General features: G+C 36.2%; 1 protein-coding gene across 2 annotated transcripts; it reads left to right on the top strand.

Annotated features, from left to right (window-relative positions):
• The first annotated feature begins 3,260 nt into the window (after positions 1-3,260).
• Positions 3,261-18,068, top strand: LOC107761191 (replication factor C subunit 1). Of its 2 annotated transcripts, XM_016579379.2 has the most exons (24): positions 3,283-3,448; positions 3,588-3,668; positions 4,789-4,902; positions 6,484-7,059; positions 7,138-7,205; positions 7,435-7,510; positions 7,583-7,644; positions 7,733-7,869; positions 10,153-10,316; positions 10,413-10,601; positions 10,715-10,836; positions 10,907-11,114; positions 11,280-11,372; positions 11,476-11,529; positions 13,060-13,229; positions 14,096-14,186; positions 15,109-15,290; positions 15,400-15,439; positions 15,821-15,945; positions 16,593-16,665; positions 16,740-16,832; positions 16,921-17,164; positions 17,529-17,576; positions 17,691-18,068. In XM_016579379.2, exons 2-24 carry the CDS (start codon positions 3,666-3,668, stop codon positions 17,846-17,848), a joined length of 3,090 nt encoding a protein of 1,029 aa, XP_016434865.1. In that variant the 5' UTR covers positions 3,283-3,448; positions 3,588-3,665; the 3' UTR covers positions 17,849-18,068. The 2 variants fall into 2 exon arrangements, with proteins under 2 accessions (XP_016434866.1, XP_016434865.1); XM_016579380.2 differs by lacking the exon at positions 11,280-11,372 and having other exon boundaries at positions 3,261-3,448.
• Positions 18,069-22,192: the final 4,124 nt, after the last annotated feature.

The following is a 22,192-nucleotide window of genomic DNA, read 5'->3' on the forward strand; positions in this document are numbered from 1 at the left end:
CAAATAAAGTGAAAGCATGTGAATAAGATTGAAATCGGGGGTTTTAAAATTTTAAACAAAACTTTAGGGGATAAAAAGAAAATTTGTCCTTCTTTCTTTCTTTACTTTCAATTGAGCGAAAAAATAAAATATAGCATGGTTTATAACTGCTAATTGAAAAATAGCTATAGTTTCAAAACTAATCGAAATTTAATAAATATTTTTTGCAAAAATAAAATCTGAACAAAAATACCCTTAAAATCAGAAAATTCCAGCATAATATGCTGGAGTTCAATTTTTTTTTACATATGAGATTCCATCATAATATATTGGAGTTCCAACATAATATGTAGGAAGTTTATATGCAAGAGCTCCATAATCCAACATATTATGCTGGAACTTTTTGTGTTTTAGCTAAGGTATTTTTGTCTAGATTTTATCTCCGCATGAGATAGTGGCTATTTTTCATTGAATTTGCAAATTCTGGCTATTTTTCAATTAGCAGTTTGAAAACTTGCTAGCCCATTCTATTTTCTATCCAAAGGCCCGGGCCATACAGCCCAATCCAATACCAATTTGTCTTTATTGGGCTTGGACCTTTGCACTGATCTAAGCCCAATTACTTCTATTTTGGCAGAAACTCTAAAACTTTCATTACTAGCCTGACTATTAGAAATATAATACAAAAGAATAGCATCGGTTAATGATTAACAAGTATGGCAGTAAAATATTTTTATATATAGCAGATTCCAATAAATTATGATATGATAATAATAAATTTCAAGCGACAATTAAGCTACTACTAAATATACTCCTAATACTTTCTAATATCTTTTCATATATCTTCTCTTGAAACCAATCCATTCCCTAACACATTTAAATGGTTAGAAACTATTTCATTCCATAACGTAATATATTTTTCTATTTTTATGTTGAAAACTTTCCATAACAAATTTTCTACTTTCCATACATTGGAATGTTTACCGGTAAAAAAAAATATACATGGGCTATATATATAACATAACTCTAATGAAATTATATATCGTAGATTCTGAAAGAAATAAAATATATATATTATGTGAAAAATATAATGTATATTTGAGATATATGTACATTATAAATCATGTATTTTTTAAGGAAAATCATGTATATGTACATATGTTGCTTATACTCTTATTTATATTTAAATATATATCATCAATATTCATTTATATTTTTCACTAATATAACATATATATTTGTATACATTATGTTGTTGTAATAATTTCTATACACATATTTATGGCATATTAAAATTTTAGATTTTTTTTTGGTAAGGTATTTGCTAGTAATATACTTTGAATAATACAAGTTGTGTGAGAGAGAAAGAAATAAATGTCAAGATGAGAAAATAATTGAAAAGAAAAACTCAGTTGAAAAGATTTGGGAAAAGATTTATTGTAGATTCAATTATAATATTGAAGGCTCCACATGAGAGAAATTAGCTACTACTTAATTGTGATTTTTGAAAAAATCGAAAAGTCAAAGCCGTTACTCATCAATCATCAATCAATGCTAGATTAGAAGCACGAATGCCCTTAACGAAATGTCGTTCGCCTTTTTTACCCATTAAAAATAGAGCTCACATTGAATAAAATAGTTATTTTATTAATTTTCTAATATTTAGGATTTTGAAATCAACTAAAACTTTATTTATTATAGTAGAAAATCTCAATATTTAGGACATTTAAATAAACTAGAATTTTTTTTTATAATTCAAAATCCTAATATTTAGGAATCAAATCTAAGAACTATTTTTTTTACGTTAAAATACATTTTAGGAATTCAAATTTCAAAGTTTAAATATGTCACCACTAAGCGTTAGATTTGGGTTCAAGACATACTACTTTTTAATTTAAAGTATTGATTCGTCCATTTTTTTTTTTGTCCAGTACTATTAATTATCCTAAAAGTAAAGCTAGATGAGGAATTAGAGTTAAAAAAAGCCAATATACGACTAATATAAGGGAATTAATTTTTGCTTCCTCCGTCTCAAATTATTTATCGTAATTTCTAAAAATAGATAATTTAAATTATTTGTCATTTTAGAAGTTCAAGACAAAATTAATTAATTTTTTCCACTTTATCCTTAGTAGTAATTGTTCTTGAAGATGGAGATGGCACATAAATAAAGTAAATGTTCAATAAAGATAGATTATATTAAAGATATAAATAAGGGTAAAATAATTAAATTCCTTCTAACTAATTTTTTTAAGGGCATATCAAATAGAAATACGACAAATAATTTGAGATGGATGAGATATTTATTAGTAATCAAGAACCTTTAAATAGGTAGAAAGATGGTGAGTTTGTTAATGTTATGAAAGATTCATTTTAATAATAAGAACGTAACTCCAACCAAACAAATAATTGGTCAATGGCAGAAATCTCATCAATTGATAAATGATGATGAACGATTACAATTACATATTTATTAGTACAGAAGTTGCACTCATCTACAATATCATTCGTCTTTTTTACCCTTTAAAAATAAATTTCGCATTGGACAAATATGTAATTTAAGTTACTTTTCCAATATTTAGGACTTTAAAATCAAGTAATTTTTTTATTATTGCCTAATATTTAGGAGTTCGAGATCAACTAAATAAGAATAAAATACATTAAGAAAAAATAAGAGAATATAAAAAGTAAAAAGTAAGTTTCATTTTAACGAAAGACAAAAAATATTATATATTCGTGTAATTTTTTGTGCCTATATCGTACAAGGAAAATTTTATCGTGCAAGATTAATTTTGATCCTTTATTTTTATTTCCATACAAAAATATTTTCTTGATTGTTTAAATTATATTTTATTAAATTATTTCACACCTATAATTATTTCATGTGTTAATTTTCCTAATATTTACCTATTTATGATTTTCAAATCAGTTTTATTTATCAATATGTATTGTTTGAACCATGTCAGAAGTCTTAATATGTAAAATTTAAAATCAATTAAAATTTTAATCATCTTTTACAAATTATTTCCTTAAGCAAATATTTAATTTATTTTGATATAAATTTCTATTTTTTTAATAATTTGTTCTTCTTACATATAATATATTTATTAATTGACGCGACACACACATGTAACACACGTACATTAAAACTAGTAAGGTTAAAAGTAGATCCCATAATTTATGTCTTCCGTTCACTCATTAATGCTCTGCATAAATTTTACAATATGCTAGTATTGGAAAAACAATTACTATTATTTATGGAATAAACTAAAATTAATGTTAGGCGTGTAAAAATCTCATCTCCGAGTAACCCCAGCCGAGTAGCTGCCAAAAAAAAAAACAAAAAACTCTCTCAAAATAACCAGTAAAACCCCTGTCGAAAATCAAAGTCTCAAATTCTCTAAACCCTACACCGGGGCTACGTTGACGGGAATGGTCGGTTACTCCCCGCCGGCGAATTCATAGCTTGGTAATATGCTCTTGCTTTTCCCTTTTCGCAGCATTGAATAATGTTCGTGTCATTTTTTTAAATCTTCTTCATGCAGTTATGTCGTTTTTGAGGTTTGTATAACGAAATTGCTCATACATTTGTTCAATTTTTCTTTTAGGTGGAATTTTGAAATAAATCGAAAATTGAAGAAGGCATTGCCTATTGAAGATTGTGGGTGTTGTTACAAGTCACAAAAATGGTACTTACTACTCATGTTTCAGTTTATTGATACTTTTTTGTTTCAATTGACAATATTGTTTTGCATAATTTTAGTGGGTAAGATTTTACTATATGGAATTCTGTCCATTTCTTGATTATGTGCATGTCCATGTTAATCTTCTCTGTATTTTACCAATTTTAACTTTTCCCACATTTTAAAATACTCCCTTTGTTTCAATTTATATGACGGAGTTTGACTTGGTACCGAGTTTAAGAAGAAAAAAAAAGACTTTTGAAATTTGTGTGTCCTACAAGCTTAAAGAGTAAAAGCTTTGTGAGTTCATAACATTTGTTAGCTATAAAAGCTTCTCATTAAGGGTAAAATGGAAAGTGTAAAGTTAAATTATTTTCAAATATAGAAAAGTGTCATTTGATTTGAAGTGTGTTATATAAATTGAAGTGGAGGGAATATAAACAATTACTCCTCAGTCCCAAACAAGTTGAGGTTTGCTATATGAATACTCACTGTACATGTTCCATTGTATTATGAGGATTCATTGTGATTTGGCCAGTTTTATGCTGGCCGCTAGACCTACCATAACCCTCCTCCTTTATCCGGAATTGGGACCGCCGATAGAGTTTAAAATGCTTAAATAAATCAAAGTCAAAAAATTTCTCCACCAAAAATCTTCCCTTTATTATGAAGATTAATCATGATTTGGCTAGTTTTGTGCTGGCTGCTAGACTGCCGCAACCTTCTTCCTTTATCTGGGCTTGGGACCGGCAACAATGTGAGCAAGCTCACACTGGCAGAGTTTAAAATCCTTAATTAAATCAAATTAATTCTCCACCTAACTAACTATCGAAGTACTATTCAGCATTTTCATCCACTACTTATATAATAAATACTAGTATCTTAAACTCCATACACAATTATATTTTTGTACTTTGAGACAATTCAACTTGTCCTCAATACCAAGCACGTACTGTTGACACATACACAGTAGTAAAAGAACACACACTTAGCATATGGCAAGTGTTAAGTTGTAGTTTCTGGGATTTCCAGATTGAAGTATGTGATGAATTTTGTGCCTGTCAAATATTTGGAATTTGAGATGCATGGTTTTAAGGGTTTGATAGTATAGTTCTGTGTAATACAGTCAGATATCAGAAAATGGTTCATGAAGCAGCATGACAAAGGTACGGGTAATGGGAGCATGTCCAAGAATGCTCCAGAAAAGCCTTCAGCAGAAAAGCCTTCTCCAGAAAACCTGGTAAGTATTTTGTATCTAGATCATTCTTCCGATTTCACTTACTTTCTCGTTGCACTCTCGTATGGTTTAAGTGTTTGATAATGTTGTTACCTATTTCTTGTTTCTTGGAACCTGTTCCGATTGCCTGGAATGGTGGGGCTGGCTTGTTGCTTCTTTTTGAGATTTCCTGAGACTAATTTCTTTTCTATCGATTTCCTTGACCATGGCCTTCTACTTCAATTATTTAACGAGCAACCGAAAGAAAGAAATGGAATGGCGTCATTTGAGGGAGAAACAAATTACTAGTTAGAGTGGCTTTTTTGAAACATGAAAGCAACAAATCTATGAATCTAACAGATGAGTCAGAATAGATTTACTTTCCCCCTTACTTGGTATGTTTTTTTTTCTTCTTGTGGATTGGGTGCAAATAGCTAAACACGTTTAAAAGGGAAGAAAAAGGTGTAAAGCTTGGAAAAGACGGAAAGTGAAATATGATATCAAGTCTAGGTGTAATTTTTCATTTTAGCTGCCGCTCTTAACTTTGTTAAAACTTGAATAAGTTCATGTAATTTACCATCCTAGTGTCAGGAAAGGTCTGAAGCACTTTAAGACAAACATGAGCTATAAAGAAAGAGAATGAATGGTAACAATCCCTGTGGGGTTTGTCAAAATTTCAGGGGCAGTTAGTCACCAGAACTGAGACTGACACCAATTCGGGGTTTGGGACACCGCTAGTAGTTCCAGAAAATCATTGAAAGCTGACATTTTTTTACCTTTATAGCTTTTAACTCTACCCATCCATAACCAATATACATATCGAATAAAGAAATATACTTGATAAGGGGAAATAGTGGAAAGGAATCTACTCTAGAGAGTTTCTGTCTTTCTCTCTTATACTTGGGGCCTTTCCTTCACCTGCAATTCTGCTCCTTATGTATTTCTTCACGTTGTTGAATGATGGCTCCAACTATTTTGAGTTATGACTATAAAATCTGCAAATAATTTGCATATATGGCTGTATCTGCTGGCTTCAGCTCTTGAGCTCTTCCTTTTGTATGCACGTGATTTAGTTCATCGCTTACCTAACCATTTAAGATAGAGAAGGATATCTTGATTACTTATTTCTGGGAAAATCTTACATGTCAAGTGCTTGATAAAAACTTCAGCATCAAGACTCTTGGCAAATCTCGCCTTCTAGGTAGTGGCTCTTTCAGCTGCTCCTAGAACCATTAGGGTTATACAAAGTATGATAGAAAATTAGGGGGAGATGAACTAATCTGAAGATCATTCGGAACTACCATGAAAACTTAGTGTTTTCACCTATATTAAGAATTCTAAACTTCTGAACTTTAACTCCTTGTTTCTATCTTATGCAGTAAAATAAAAGTTGGTCACCATCAATAAGTCCTGTAGAATATTGTTGATCTTTAGCTTTTTATTGTTATTTTCTCATTGTTGGGGTTTTTAGCTAGTAGGTAGAGTTTTTGAGATGGTGGAATGTTTCTACTGGATTATCAAATGCAATTTCTGAACTTTGAGAACCTACGGACGACAACCTCTTTTGTTTTGTTAATCTTATTTATTGCATCTAATGGACACTAGGTACAAGAGGGACAAGAGACTGCCGGCAGAAGGAAAACTAGTAAATATTTTGCTACAGACAAGGTGAAGGCAAAAGAAGAAAAAGTAGAGGCAGTATCAGCAAAAAGAAAAGCTCAAAATGCTGGTGGAAGTTCATCAGTTAATGAGAAGCCACCAGCTGCGAAAAGAATTCACAAAGCTGAGGATGACGATGACTTTGTACTGCCTGCATCTGCAATGGGATCCAGAGGTGCCACTCCCACCAAAAAGTCGGCAAGTGGCTCTGGAAGGGGACCTGCACGGAAGTCTGTGATCAGTGATGAAAGTGACGATGATCTTAAGGATACAAAATCTGATCTCAAACCTACTGGAAGAGGGCGTGGTGGACGAGCAGCTCAGACTGGTGGAAAAGGCATCCCTCTTGATGAAAGTGATGATGATGCCTCAGCTGATAAGGACACCAAATCTGGTGGACGAGGCCGTGGTGGTAAAGGACCATCTGCAGCACCAAGTGGTGGACGAGGCAGAGGCGGTGGAGGACGGGGCGGTTTCATGAATTTTGGTGAAAGAAAAGACCCTCCTCACAAGGGGGAAAAGGTAGAAGCGTTGCTGAAGTTAATTTCTTTTACAAGAAGTTGTCTGAGTTAATAAAATTGTGGTCTTTCCACTTTGCAGGAAGTTCCTGAAGGTGCCTCAAACTGTTTAGCTGGTTTGACTTTTGTAATTAGTGGAACTCTGGACAGGTACCTCATTGAGTCTGTTTGTAAATTTTTGAAGAGATATTATGGGGATAAACCCAGGGATGTATTTGCATAAATATCTTTATTGCTTATAAGCATGTAAGACTCACTGCAACTGATGCACTATGTAGAAGGCCAAGTCTTTTCGTCTATATGTTACCTTTTTTAACTTCTCTCAGTATTGGATCTGTAAATATAAAGCTAGACATTCATTTGGTTCTCATGCTTTCAGTTTAGAAAGAGAAGAAGCTGAGGATTTGATTAAACGCCATGGTGGTCGTGTCACAGGATCTGTTAGCAAGAAAACGGTATTGTCCGTGCTTATAAATTTTTGCTAAACTTAATTGTTTTACGGTGTTTTTCACGCTGTTCTGTTGCAGAATTATCTTTTATGCGATGAAGACATCGAGGGACGGAAATCCTCTAAAGCCAAGGAACTCGGGTTTGTTTCCAATGTCAATGCATTTTCTCATTTTCCTTTTTCATTTGGTTCCTGAACTAATATTGGTATCCTATACTTTTGCAACTAGAACTGCATTTCTCACTGAGGATGGTTTGTTCAATATGATCCGGTCATCAAAGAAATCAAAACCAGCTACACAACCCGAGTCAAAGAAATCGGTGGACACTGTTGTTTCTCCTGCAAAGAGAAATTCACAAAATACAAGTAATTCTAAGACTCATTTGCTTTCCCTTTTCATTTTCAATGACTTGTTTATTTCTGGTGATGTACTCATTCTTAAATGAAAGATGAATGGGTTTATGATATTTTTGAACAGTGCCTCTAAAGTTCTGTATGCACTTCAAAAAGAAGAGAAGTAGGAGAATGTTGGGTATATTGTGGACGGAACTCTTGAAAACAAGAATTACTTGGGAATGCCAAACAGTCTGAATGGCTTACAGAAAGAAATAATAGCATAATATTTTTCTTGATCCAAAAAAAAGAAAACAGTATCAGCAATTTCCATTGCCATATAAATGACTGGGACCATAAAAACCATCATTTACATTCTAATTAGGACTGTGCAAGTTAAGACTCTTAGAATTGATTCAATAAGAAAAGACAATGCTAGAAGCTTTTAGATGGCAATTTTTTTTTATTGATAAGTCAAGGCTTGCAAGGAAAAGGTGAAAGCTTGTTTTAAGTATTAATCCTTCAAAAGTGGCACGGAGATGTGCTGTCAGTTGTACTAAGGTACAAAAAGTATAATGTCACTAACTGATTTAAAAAAAAAGGTATAATGTTCCTACGACTACCAATCTTTTTTTGGGGTTGATCAATAGGTATATGTTATTAACAAAACCCCAGGGGTGCAAGGTTACGATGTTAGAAGAACGCTGGACTAACTCCATTTGGAAATCCACCTTTGCGTCCTAATGATTCAGTTTTCTATTTGGTCAGTAAGTTGGCAAGGTTAATTAATGATAATAGCCTGCCAGCACTAATATGGTGCCTGGTGTATACAAAAGTAGACTCTCCCTTTTACAAAAGAACAAAAGAAAGGACCTCCTCTATAAAGTTACTCCTTAATGAGCTAATGAAATCTATCATTTTATGCACATCATATACATCCTGTGGCCTACACCATAAAGCCAGTAAACACAAACATCTGTCCTTAAAATTGTATATTGAACTTGCTTTGCACACAAAGCACCTAGCATTCCTTTCATTGCCTTCCCAACGTGATAGCAAGTCTTTCAGTCTTTGGCATCACCCATTTAAGCCCAAAATAGCCCCAGAAGCAGATCCCAAAGTTGTTTAGCCATCATAAAAATGGATGAAAATATGATTTCATGTTTCTTCCTCTCTATTGCACAAAAAAGCCATCGCTTTGTCGCTTATACCGAAGAAGTGATGGCGGAGCGGGGGTTATCGTTTTCTGGATGAAGCCATGCGCTTTGGAAAAGTGTGGCTTTAAACTTGACACACTAAATGACCCAAATGAGAAGCGGTTGATTCTTTGAATCACAACTTTGAGTAGTTGGATTAATATCAACTTTATTGTATAGTGGATACTTGAAATTAGTTATTCTCATTGCAATTTGATTATTATAATACTAAATTCGTATATGTTTGGTATTGTTTCATCTTTAGTAAATTGTGCTCTTCTCTTCAAAGAAGCTTGCGCTTCACTTCTCGCTTTTCGCTTCAAGCTCGTGGACCTTGTCGCTTTTTTGCGCTTTTTGCTTTTAAAAACTCTGGATTTCTGCCACAAAATTTGTTTGTTACAAAGCACCAGAACTAAAAGTATTTCCTTCTAAAAAAAGTATATACATCAATTTAGGCTCCTGTATTGAAGGTAATAGGGATATAAGTGCTGAAAGTTAATATATAATCCCTCCATCTTATTTTGTGGGGGGCTGTTTGACCGAGCACAAAGTTTATGAAACAAAGGAAGATTGTTGAGACGTAAGCTGAAAGTACCTAAATTACCCGACTATCAAATAATTAAGTGAGGTGGTGAGAGATCCATTTGTCTTTTCATATTCCTCTCATAAATATTTGAACTTTATATCAACTGGGTCCCAACAAGTCATGCTATTAAGGGTAAAATGGTGATGATAAGATTTATGAGTTTCCAAATACAGAGATGTGATTTTTCAAGATAAATTAACATGGAAAGTGTGCCACACAAAATCGGATAGAAGAAACACTAAATAGCTGAGTGGTGTATGTAGAAACGGAAACGTGGTTGGCATCCTGGACGGGGAAGGGAGCAGCCTGTACATAGACTAGACATCTGAGTGATGTTAGCTTACTTCCATGTACAGTAGGAGAAAATGCATCTGATCTCTTTTTTTAGATTGGTGAAACCGTGAAAAATGGGGAATGTCAAGTCCGTTAGACAATTGAGCATTGTGTTTCTGGTGCCTCTTATACTGAAGTGATACTTTCACATTCTTGACTTTGAGCCTTCATGGCCTAAAATGCGGCAATGTCATTTTTTAGGTGATGGAACTGGAAGCACTGCCACAAAGATTTTAGCTGCCAAAGAATTGACACCTAGTGCATCTCCTGCCAAGAGGAAAGGCCAAGCTAAAGAGTCTTCACTACCATGGACAGAAAAATACAGGCCCAAAGCTATTGTAGACATAATAGGGAATAAGTCACTGGTATTCTTCTATGTTGCTTTCTTCTTTAATGGCTACACTTCTGAATTAAAAGATATCACCTGGAGTAACTTTACTTTCTATATGGTGCACGATCAGGTAGAACAGATTCAGCGTTGGCTGGAGAGCTGGGATGAGCATTTTCTAAATGCAGCTAGTAAGGGGAAGGGGAAAAAACAGAATGACTCTGGTGCTAAAAAGGCAGTTCTGTTGAGTGGTATGCCGGGTATAGGGAAGACTACATCAGCAAAGGTGGTTAGTCAGCTACTGGGTTTCCAAACTATCGAGGTATTTTCCTTTTAAATGGTGAAAATTCTCGAACTGTCATCTAATCATTTTTCACTTACTCTTTCTTTCCTGTTGGATGTTGGATTAATATAACAGTACCTTTATTTGTTTAGGTAAATGCTAGTGATAGTCGTGGAAAGGCTGATTCAAAAATTGAGAAAGGAATTGGTGGTAGTACTGCTAATTCCATAAAAGAACTAGTTAGCAATGAATCACTAGGTGCTAATATTGGCAGGTAAACCTCTACTCTCTTGAATGTTTGTATCAGAAGTATGATATGCCATAATCCATGTTGATGATTGCAGATCGCACCATCAGAAGACTGTTCTGATTATGGATGAGGTTGATGGCATGTCTGCTGGAGATAGAGGTGGTGTTGCCGATCTTATTGCTAGCATCAAGTTATCCAAAATTCCTATTATCTGCATTTGTAATGATCGCTACAGTCAGAAATTGAAGAGCCTTGTCAATTATTGCTTACCAATTGTCTTCCGAAAACCGACTAAACAGCAGGTCATTTCCACAGTTATTCTTGTCATCTAACAATTCCTTCTTTGGGTAAGAGCAATAATAGGATGGTATAAGTAAAGAAGGAATTGTTAGATGGCATATTCTTCTTGCACTTAGTTATCTTTACTTGATTTATATTTTAGTGCTGAATTTCTCCAAATTATGCAGTACACTAATGAATATATGCAATATACTTATGCTAGTCAGTGTACCTTCCACAGTGTCCTGTTATGGACAAGATCCAAGCTACCCTTAGCTCCAGTAATGTTTCTGGTGTTCCTTGCTGGATCTTTTATAGTAGATATAAGAGGTGAAATTTTTTGTTGAAATTATTACAGCTAATAGTGAGAGTATGTTTTGACAGATGGCAAAGAGGTTAAAGCAAGTGGCAAATGCTGAAGGCCTTCAAGTCAATGAGGTTTTATTCTCTTTCAACAACTTGCATAAGTTCTTCTTACATGTTGAAGAAAATGTATTTAGTAATATTTGGAACTATCCTATCGCATTCAAAAGCCATCATCCCCGATAAAATGTGAAAATTGGTTTCACTTGTCAACATTTGTGGACTGTTGTACTTAGTTTGATATGGCTGGTTTCTTGAAGTGCATGTAGTAAAGTAATCCAGATCTGAAACACCAAGATGAAGACCTATGAATTTTGTTGTGGAGAAAGTAAGAGTTCATTTTTTTCTGATCAAGTAAGGAATGTCCAAAAATATGAGTTGTTTTATGCAAGTAAATCCCTAGTTGTTCAATTAAAACATCTCAATTTCTATTTCTTGTGGAAATAGTGACGTGTATTTGTGTCAATATATATTTGTTTGAGTACTTTCCTGCTTAAATTTGTCGGTAGCATGTATAATTTGGTGGTGCACCTACAAAACATTCGGAAAACATGTCCTTTGTTGTTGTCAGTGTTTTGGATAGCGTGTGGCGACAAATAGCGACAAATAGCGACGAGGGCCCGCTTCACTGAGGCGATAGGCGCGCAGCGAAGCGCTCGCCTTTTTTATGTGAAGCGACAATTTATACAAAAAACTAAAATATTATATATATAACTAAAAACTCAATAACAATAATAGATTAATAAATATATCAATTCACAATATGCAATTAATTCTACTCTATAACTGAAAAAGGAGGAAATTTCAGGTTTGAAGTTAGAAGTTCTCTGCCTTTGCCTCTGCAAAAACAGGGTGCAGTACTGCTGCTCAATCAAAAACAGAGCCAAAAAAAATAAAGAGAAGATCAGAAGAAGAAGAAAGACGAAAAAATAAAACAGAGCATAAACATACTCTCTGTTTTGTTTTTTGCTACACTGTTGCTTGACAAAAAACAGAGCAAAAAAAATAGAAAGAAGAAGAGAAGGTCAGAAGAAGAAGAAAAACTACAAAAAACAGAGCAACAGACTCTCTGCTCTGCACTGTTGCTCGACAAAAAACAGAGCAAAAAAAATAGTTAGAAGAAGAGAAGAAGAAGGAAAAGGAAGAAAGAAAGAAAGAAAGGAGAAAGAAGAAAGAAGAAAGAAGAAGAAGAAGAAGAAGAAGAAGAAGAAGAAGAAAGGAAGTCGAAGAAGAAGAGAAGCTTACCTGGGCTGGGTGGTCTTGGCTGCTCTGTTGTTAGAAGGTTGAAGAAGAAAGAAACATGAAATCGCTGCAAGCCCTAATGTTTTAAGTCGTTGGTCTTTTTTTTAAATATCTAAGCCTTTTTCTTTCTTTATTTTCAAAAAGCAACGCCAGCGCCTCTCGCTACGCAGGCAAAGGCGCTCGCCTTTTACAATCGCAACGCAACAGAACCAAAATAGCGCAGGCTGCTCGCCTCGCCTCGCCTCGCCTCACGCTATTAGTGCTGAGGCGAGCGCTATTTATAACACTGGTTGTTGTCTGGGCATCCATCTGCAAACTTTCTGAGATTCATGATTGATTTTCTTCTTCTATTTCTTTTTATAGATTGCTCTTGAGGAATTGGCAGAACGTGTTGGTGGCGATATGCGTATGGCTCTAAATCAATTGCAATACATGAGTCTCTCCAAGTCTGTGATCCAATACGATGATATAAGACAGCGCCTTCTAAGCAGTTCAAAGGATGAAGACATCTCACCCTTCAAAGCTGTCGAACTGTATGCATGTCTTCGATTCAACCTCTCTTTTAGCATTTTACCAAATTGATGTCTAATTTTTCCCCACATATGGATTGAACTACGTTGGATTTTGTAGTTGCTTTGTGTCCAAATATGTGGTAGTGACTATTCCACTACCTTATATGCTGTTGAGCAGCTTAATCAAAAATTAGTAATATTTGGAATAAAAGCACCTAAAACTAATCCGCAATATCATTTAATTAGCCACCTTCCTACTTGTTGTCCATAATTCATTACGGGATCCATATTGTATAACTCTGTCTCATGGGAAATAAGTTGAAAGAGGTGGATGTCAATTTTCCTTACTCAGCTTTATATGCGAATCTTCATTTTGACAGAGTGGGTGAGAATGGATTATGGGAAATAAGGAGTGAGGTTTAACAAAGAAGAAAGCAGAAGCATTTTCTTTTGCTTGCTTTCGAGGGTGGGAATGCGGAGGGCATTTAAGAAGATTCAGCATACCAGTATGCTTGAAACTAAGCAGTGATCCCCTATAACTTATCCTATGGGAGTATAGAGTTGAGTAGTCAGCTTCTTTGAACACTGTTCTCTGATAGAATTTGTATATTTGTCACTTGCTTTGGATATTGCAGTTTGTTACAAATTACACATTCTTGAGATATGGACTCCTCTTTTTTTTTATTGCTTTTACTTCAAATTCTGCCATAAAATAGCTTGCATTGCCTAGTGAATGATCTCACTAAAAAAAGAAAGGATCTCACTTTAGTACTTTCATCTGACTACAGCATTCACTGCTATCACATTGGATAATTACTTTCACGCTCAGGCCTCGACATAAATATGATTTTTTTACTGACCAGTTATGTTTGTTCCTGTGTTTATAGGCTGTTTGATTTTAATGCCAAGAACTTGAAAATAGATCGAAGAATTGATCTAAGTATGAGTGACCTAGATCTTGTCCCGCTTCTTATACAGGTACTCTAGATCCATAAGGTTACTATTTGTGCTTGAGATTTACTCTCGTCTGAGTTAATTTTCCTTTTATATGTCCCTGTCTATTTTTCTCTATATCACTTTGAGACCTTGCAGAATGGAGTGTATTCATTCAAGTAGAATAATATCAATTGGAACTGATCGCTTTGCTGTTTTCTTTTTTTCTTTTCAGTTTTCACACTCCATGTTTTATTTCCTAATTAATTTCTCTTTTGGATTAATTTTCCAAGTTTGGTACCTGATGATCTAACTTATAATGACATGCCCCGAAAAAACCATTATGCAGTAATCTTGTATCTTATTTTAAGCTAGTATATTTAAGCTCTCTTGGTTAGTTGTTCTTATCCTCTAGAAATTCTGCTTTATATGGTAGCTTTGGGATATGTGTTTACTTTAATGGTCTTGCTTCCATCCATAATTTATGTCTTACATGCTCATTTGTGTTCTTTAGATTGCTATATTTCCACATGTTGAGAACTTCATTGTGTTCGAGAGAAGACAGTTGCTTGAGAAGTGCTGAAGGGCGTTGTTTCTGTGTGATGTTTGGGTAGTGTTGCATTAGGATCTATGCTAAAAAGCTGACTGTATGCTTCAGATGGTTTACTTTATTTCTTTTCCTTTTTCCTTTTTTTTTTGGGGCATGATCATGCTTGTCAGCAGTCTGTGTACCTCCTCTTTCTGTTACTTGATATTGTTCTTGGTTGTCGTTTATACCGTCTATGCCATATCAATTGCCTCATTAAACGAGTCATACACAACATAAGGCTAAAAATTGACTTTGTATCGATTTCACATTGGTATAGTAGGATTGAAAAGCTTCTGAGAAAGTATCAGTATGGTTTAAAATATTTTATGAGTAGGCCTCCATATTATTTGGTAAAATGATTTCCCCATGTGATGGCAGGAGAACTATCTCAATTACAAGCCAAGTTCTCTTGGCAAAGATGATGATGGTTTAAAGCGGATGAGCCTAATCGCGCGTGCTGCTGACTCTATTGCAAATGGTGATTTAATAAATGTACAGATTCGTAGATACCAGCAGTGGCAACTATCTCCAGCTGGTTGCCTTTCGTCTTGCATAATTCCGTAAGACAATTTCTAAGCTTCTCAAGTTCAGTTGCATTTAAGTTAAACTTTTTTCTTATAATGCTGGCTACTTATATAATTTCTTGTTTTTTTTCCTACCTCATTGTAGTGCTTCGTTGTTGCATGGACAGAGGCAGACTCTTGAGCAGGTGACTGGTGCTTCTTATTCTCCATCTCTAAGATCTGATGGCTGAGCAATGCATAGCTTTGCTTTCATTTTAAGCACAATATGTTGTGCCTTTCTCTCAAATCTGATGGCTGGATCTAAGTTTGTCTAGAGATCATCATGTTATACTAGTAGTTTTCTACATTAGATAATTACAGGTGGTTCAGTATTGGTATTAGATGTCGAAAAGTTGTGAGCTGTTTCCAGAGATGTGGTCTCAGTATATTTTACATCTTATGGTTTCTAATTCTTTGCCTGTCATTTATTAGCTTTCCAGGAGTTTTCACTTGAATATATTTTAATTTTCATCCAATCAGGACTTATTTGAGACGACTGAAATTAAAGTGAGGGTTAAATTTTGCAGGGAGAACGCAACTTTAATAGGTTTGGTGGCTGGCTAGGAAAGAACTCTACAATGGGAAAGAATTACCGAATTTTGGAGGACTTGCATGTTCACCTACTCGCTTCTCGTGAATCATATTTGGGAAGGTACTTTCCTTTCGTGTTCAGTTTGACATATTAGTTTTCTTCTCATTTTTCATCTAACCTGATACATGTTCATTTCATCGATCTGTATCTTGTAATCTTACATTAATTTTCAAAGACTGAGTGTCTTCAGTTATCCACTCAATTAGGGCATGTGTTTCTTTTATTGTTATGTATTCAGTATTTTCTTATTTTCTCCAGCTTATGATTCGTTTCTAATTCTTTGTTATTTCTCAGAATACAAATAATAAGATCTGGTATACAGCGCATGTCCTGATTTCAGACGATTGTTCTAGATTCAGAACTTGTGAAAATTCTTTTTCAATACCTGCATAAGTATAGATGAAGTCAACTGTGTACATAATCTTCTAAAGCGACTGGTGTTTCCACGATGCAATGTCTTGTCCTATTCCCCCTTTTCTGCCTGTGCCCCCTTCCGTGGTTAGTGTTAATCAATTGTTTAAGAATTAATAGTTGACAAAAAAACTATTGAAGTGTTACTATAGCAGGGTTCTCCTGTTTTGTGTACACTTTTTCTTCCAAAATTTGGAACTCAGTCAAAGTTTCAACCACTTCTTCCTGCACATTGCCTGTAAACAGTCTTTATGCATTCGTGGTAGCTGTGTAATATATCTTCTCATACATTTCAGGGCAAACCTGAGACTTGACTACTTTACTCTTCTTACAAAGAAGTTGACAGATCCATTAAAACTGCTACCTAAGGTGATTATTCATCCTTAACCCGAATTTCGTTGTGTATATCTGTTTGCATGGTTAACTATGAATGTTATTGCCAGGATGAAGCTGTCGAGAACGTTGTGGATTTCATGGATTCATACTCTATAAGCCAGGATGACTTCGATAATATTGTGGAGATATCAAAATTCAAGGTATACCATTGTTTTAATCTCTTCTCCTAATTCCTCTGATGCACTTTTAAAATCTGTTCATGTGTTGACTTGACTGCATTTGCACCAGGGACATCCAAATCCACTGGATGGTGTTCAGCCTGTTGTGAAAGCTGCACTGACAAGGGCATACAACAAAGGAAGCAAATCACGTGTTATTCGCACAGCAGATTTAATATCCCTTCCTGGAATTAAAAAAGCTCCCAAGAAGCGGGTTGCAGCGATGCTGGAGCCACTAGATGAAGGCTTAGCTGAAGAAAATGGTGAAGCAATTGCTGAAGATGAAGAGAACTCATCAGAGACAGAGGATATAGGTACACCCCTTCTCAAATTACCCCATTAAAAGGGAGGATGATAATGTGCCATTCAATAATTTTACCAGAGCAGTTGACTGGAAAATCTTAAAGATAGATAATTCCATCGATATGAGCTCCATAGTTAAGAAATGTTGTTCTACATTTGGTAGCAATAGCGGTTGCGAAGAAATCATGCACATTATAGTTTGTGTTTCCTATGTGCCTCTGCAGTAAACATTTTCTATTTGCTCTTATTTCAATGTTAGTACTTCTCATTAGGGAAAAGTGATGACATTTCTCTAATATAGAACGGTGTAATTCTTTTAGAATAATTTGGAGCAGTATTTGATGATGTTATTGCTTGTTTCGGTCAACTCTGCAGATGTTGAGAAAAAGTTGGAGTCAGATCTTCAGAGTCTCAATTTGAAGGGTTAGTGACGCTCAAGAACAATTGCGTTGCATGTATTTACCGTCTGACCGTCTTCTACCTACCTGTTAACACTCTTTCCCGTCTTTCCTTTTATCTGCTTTTGCTTTACAACAGGAATCCAAGTAAATGTAGATCTGAAGGGTGCTGGTGGAAAGAAGCCGTCTGCTGGAAGAGGAAGAGGAAGTTCTAGTAGCAGCAGGGAGAAAGGAGGCGCTGAATCCTCGGGCAAGAGAGGTGGCCGGGGTTCTGGAGCTACCAAGAGAAAGAGGTGAAACCCGAAAACATCTTCCTGACCTGACCTGACTTAATGTTGTCTGTTACAACCATCAGAAACTTTGTTTAGCTATTTGTGTAAAGAAAAGGGGGTCTTAAGTTGATCGGTGTACATTCAACCTACTTGAAACTAACGAGTAACTATTTTCTGTCTTTATTTTTGTTTTGTATTCAAATTTTGGCATCTCGTGTCAGTGTCGCGTTAATTCTGTTCCACTATCCTATGACACTTCGTTTACTGCTAAGTTACAACTTAGTAATTCTGCTGGGAATGCCAACTTCAAATCCCCGTATTGTTTTGGCAGCTGACTGCATGTTTTAATTCTTAACCCTGAATCAAAGGGGCCTGAAACGTCACTTGAAAAAGAGCAGCTCGGTACACTAAGCTCCCGGTATGCGCGGGGTCCGGGGAAGGGCCGGACTATAAGGGTACGTACAATCTTGCAAGATGCCGTTCTCACGGCTTGAACCATTGACTTCCTGGTCACATTGGCAAAATCGTCACTTGAAAGGCTTGATTAAATAGGTGCTGATATACATGTGAAAACAGCTAATATGGGGTTTGGATTTATTAAAAAACTAGAAAGCAGTTAGTTTTTACTTTACGATGATTCAAAATTAAATTTCGACGAATATTCTTAATACCTGAAGTTGTTAAGCTCTCGATAGCTAGTTTGCTTGGTTCTGGTATTTAGTAGGCCATATTCAAATGATAAAAATTTACACTTGGTATTTACATCAACCTAAGCGGTTACAGAGTCAGAATTTAAACAACAGGATTTAAAAGAATAAAAAAATGTCACATATGATATTTGATCTTGTGATCTAAAGCAGTACATGAATTCATTTGCCACTTTGCTAGACTTTTCCCTTGTATCAAAGGAATTCCACAACTTACATATAATAAATGAATCGTTGTGCTATTTGTACAATATAAATTTTCGATGAAGGAGATTGAATTGGATGCCCTTCCCTCCACTTAGCTCCGCCATTGAACCAAAGTAATATATGACACATATCTGCACGTACGCTTACAACTAACCATAGAAATTAATACACATTTCACCTTAGTTTTAACTAAATTATGATAGATTAGAATGATTTAGAGTAAACACCGAGTGCGGATATGCAAACTTTAGACTTGAGAGGGTCTTTGGGCGATCCAATGACCATTTCTATATTAGGCTAACTCACACAAGTCTATCAAGAGAAGATGAGAATATTCAAAACTAGAGAAAAACTGTAATAAGAAAAAAATGGTTACCCCTCATGAGAAATTCATTAAGTCCATTTTAATTAGATGTGCTTTTTTGGATGAAAAACTAGTTGAAGATACTATGGAGAGACAACAGATAAAATATTTTATAATATTGTAAAGAATATGGTTAAAATAATTTTAAAAATGTATATACGTTAGGGGGCAAATAAGTAATCATAGGACAAAGTGCATCTCAAAAAATGATGCAGATAGTAGTAAGTAATCATAAAAGCATAGAGTGTGAATCAGAAAATGATACACCCAAGAGTATAATGTGATGAGCTCAAAAGTGAAAGATAAACAAGTGATTTCTTCCATTTTGTAAACTTGATTTGCCCCTATGTTTTTTTTTTTTTTTTTCTCTCCAAATTTTTGTAAGTTTAACTTCAACAGGATTATGTTCGAGATGTCAACTTGAAATCTCGATGAATCGAGGAGAAAAGCATCTACCCTTTCGAAAAAGGATGGAATGGCGACCTGTGGTAAGAGAGCCTTTAGCACAAGAGCTTTTTATGTGACACTACTATGGTGAAGAGTGAACCGAGACGACTAGAAGGGAAAGGCGAAGGTACAAAAGAGGTGTTTTGAGTGTGGGAGGAGGGCAAGGACTTCCTCTTCCGGGCCCTTCAAACTCCTCATCGGAAGATTTATTCGGGCTCCAGGTCCTGTCGGAGCGTCCGTCTGTTGATGGCTAGCTCGTACACGCAAATATTGGACCTAGGTTTGTTGATGGATCTGGTCTTGTCGAACAGGTCCGGATTCGAGGTTCGAACACAAAAGTCCACTGGCCGAGCCTTTGCTCCTCTGGGCGCTAGGCGCTCCCGTGGTTCGCGTCATCGATGGAAATCCGATAAACTTTTCTTTTTGCTCCGCGAGCAAGGAGCGAGCTAAGTAAATCTTTTATGAGGGTAGGGAGTTTGGGTTGGTGTTCAGTGTACCGCACTTTGGGCTTTTCTTCGGGAAATCGAGTTCGCTAGGCTGGTTCCTTGTCCCCGAATTCTCTTCCCACGTAGCGCTAAGAAGCAAGTTCCGACATCCTATGATGAAATAGCACAAAAAAAAAGTGCAGGATAACCCCAAGGGGTTGTGGGCTTTTTTCTACCAATTAGGGCTCTCCCTTCACCACCCCCATGGGGATCAGTACCACGTCCAGGATCTTAGGAAAGGGAAAAATATTCTCATCACTGAGGCCATACAAATTGAACATTCCAGAAGCTTCTAGAGACCGGCGCCTGGGCTTATGCGGTGATAACAAAATGGTGACCATGTCTAGAAGGGCTTTTCCCTCCATGAGATCACCCCAATGCATATGAGATTGATGCTTCGAATGCCCAGTTTTCAGGGGTTATGATAGAAGGAGCTGTGGCACTTTCGGAAGGGGGAATCAGCCCTTAGTTTTTAAATTACCAGAATCTCACTGATAATTTGACTCATTCAAGACAGTGGATTCTTGTTCAAAAGAAAAAAAGACGTGGGTGGCATTATGACTGCCTGTATGAAAAAACAAACTTTGCAAAACCCTTTCACCGAATCGATCGTGGTGAAGTCAGCAATGGATTCGGCGGATCGGGAGGGAGGTGCGGCGGGGGAAGAAAAACGCTTTCGGAGATCGATATTTTTTTTTCATCGAAAACGAAGAAGGAAATCTACCAAAGCTAGGCAGATAGATAGACTCCGTCTCCTTGTCCTGGAGGCTCTCCGGCCGAGGAGACCTTTTTACCATTTAGCTATTTTCCCCATCGAGAAAGAGATCGAGGATAGGTCGGAAGCTTCTCTTTCATTACTTCATTCTTTCCATATCCCTCTCCTTTGCCACTCCGAAGTTTAGGATTTAGTTTCGAACCGCACTGCGAGGTGGGTAGTTTATCTGGGGCGGATACCTCCTAAGCGGGGAAACATCCTTTTTCTGTCTTCTCTCCACAGAGGAAGGAAAACACCTATTTATGTTTTCTTCTAGGTCGGCTGACCCTGGTCTTCTTTGAGTTTATGATATTCCCCACTCGTCCGAGTTATGTCCTTGATTTGAAGAAAACAGGGAACCTGTCACGAACTGGTTCAAAAAAGGACCTCGAACTACATGAAGTCTGATGCCCATTGTTCTGTTCCCGCCACGAGAAAGACGCACAGAAGAGGTATTCCCAGGGGGCGGAGGTCCCGTGGTTTGGTAGAATAGACACTTCCAAGGATAGTCTACACACACCCCCAATCTTCACTTTACGCCACGCCGACTCCCCTTTCGTCATAAGGCATGGAATTAGACCAAGGTGGGAACCTCAAAGTGGCTCCCTTACATCCCTCATTTCAGAGGGAACCTCAAAGTGGCTCCACCTTGCGTCCCAAGCTTCTCGACTTTCTTTGGTGCCAAAGACCTTCCCGAATAAATTCCTTTCTCTTCCCCGGACACCGAACAAAGGGAACCCTGGCTTCACTTATCATAGTAAGACCACCCCTCTATAAGCTTTGTCGTACTTAGAAAAGGATGGTTCTAAAGTAGGTGTCAAGCTGAGAAGACGAGAAAATGAAAAGTGATCCTTCCGTGTGGAAGGGAAGGAAGAAAGAAGGCGAACCCAGTTCCTTCGGAATCGGTAGTCAATCCTATTTCCGATAGTTCGTGGATTATTGAATGAATCTGGGAATGTGTTAGAATTAAGAAATTCTATGGCTCGGATCTTTAGTTTGGTTGCACTTGGGCTTAAAAGCGACTTTCCAATCTTAAGGCTATTGGTATTGCTTCAACCCACTTGGTGAAGTAGTCTTACGTGGTGATAACAAAATGGTGACCACGACTAGAAGGGAAAGGCGGAGGTACGAAAGGCTTCCAGAGCTTATTCTTTATCAACTACAAATAGTACAAAGGAAAAGAAAAGGCTGCTCCCAGATCGACATGTCGGAGCCTTGGCCCCCGTCTCACAATATAGCAAGTACGAAAGCCAGGATCTTTCAGAAAACGGATTCCTATTCCCATATGGAGTTCGGAACCCAAAGGCAATCGTTGAGTGAACTGTATCTTTTTTGTATAGAATTAGGTTATTTAAACAATTATAACTAATTTCACGGGTTCGAGTCGTAAAAATAGTCATTTATA

This window comes from Nicotiana tabacum, chromosome 18 (assembly GCF_000715075.1).
Source record: "Nicotiana tabacum cultivar K326 chromosome 18, ASM71507v2, whole genome shotgun sequence".
Lineage (NCBI taxonomy): Eukaryota > Viridiplantae > Streptophyta > Magnoliopsida > Solanales > Solanaceae > Nicotiana > Nicotiana tabacum.

Excerpts from the sequence above, each read along its gene's own strand:
- LOC107761191 (XM_016579379.2), top strand. Across the intron at positions 4,903-6,483 it reads AGCCTTCTCCAGAAAACCTG|GTACAAGAGGGACAAGAGAC; the intron begins GTAAGTATTTTG and ends AATGGACACTAG. Across the intron at positions 17,165-17,528 it reads ATCAGAGACAGAGGATATAG|ATGTTGAGAAAAAGTTGGAG; the intron begins GTACACCCCTTC and ends TCAACTCTGCAG.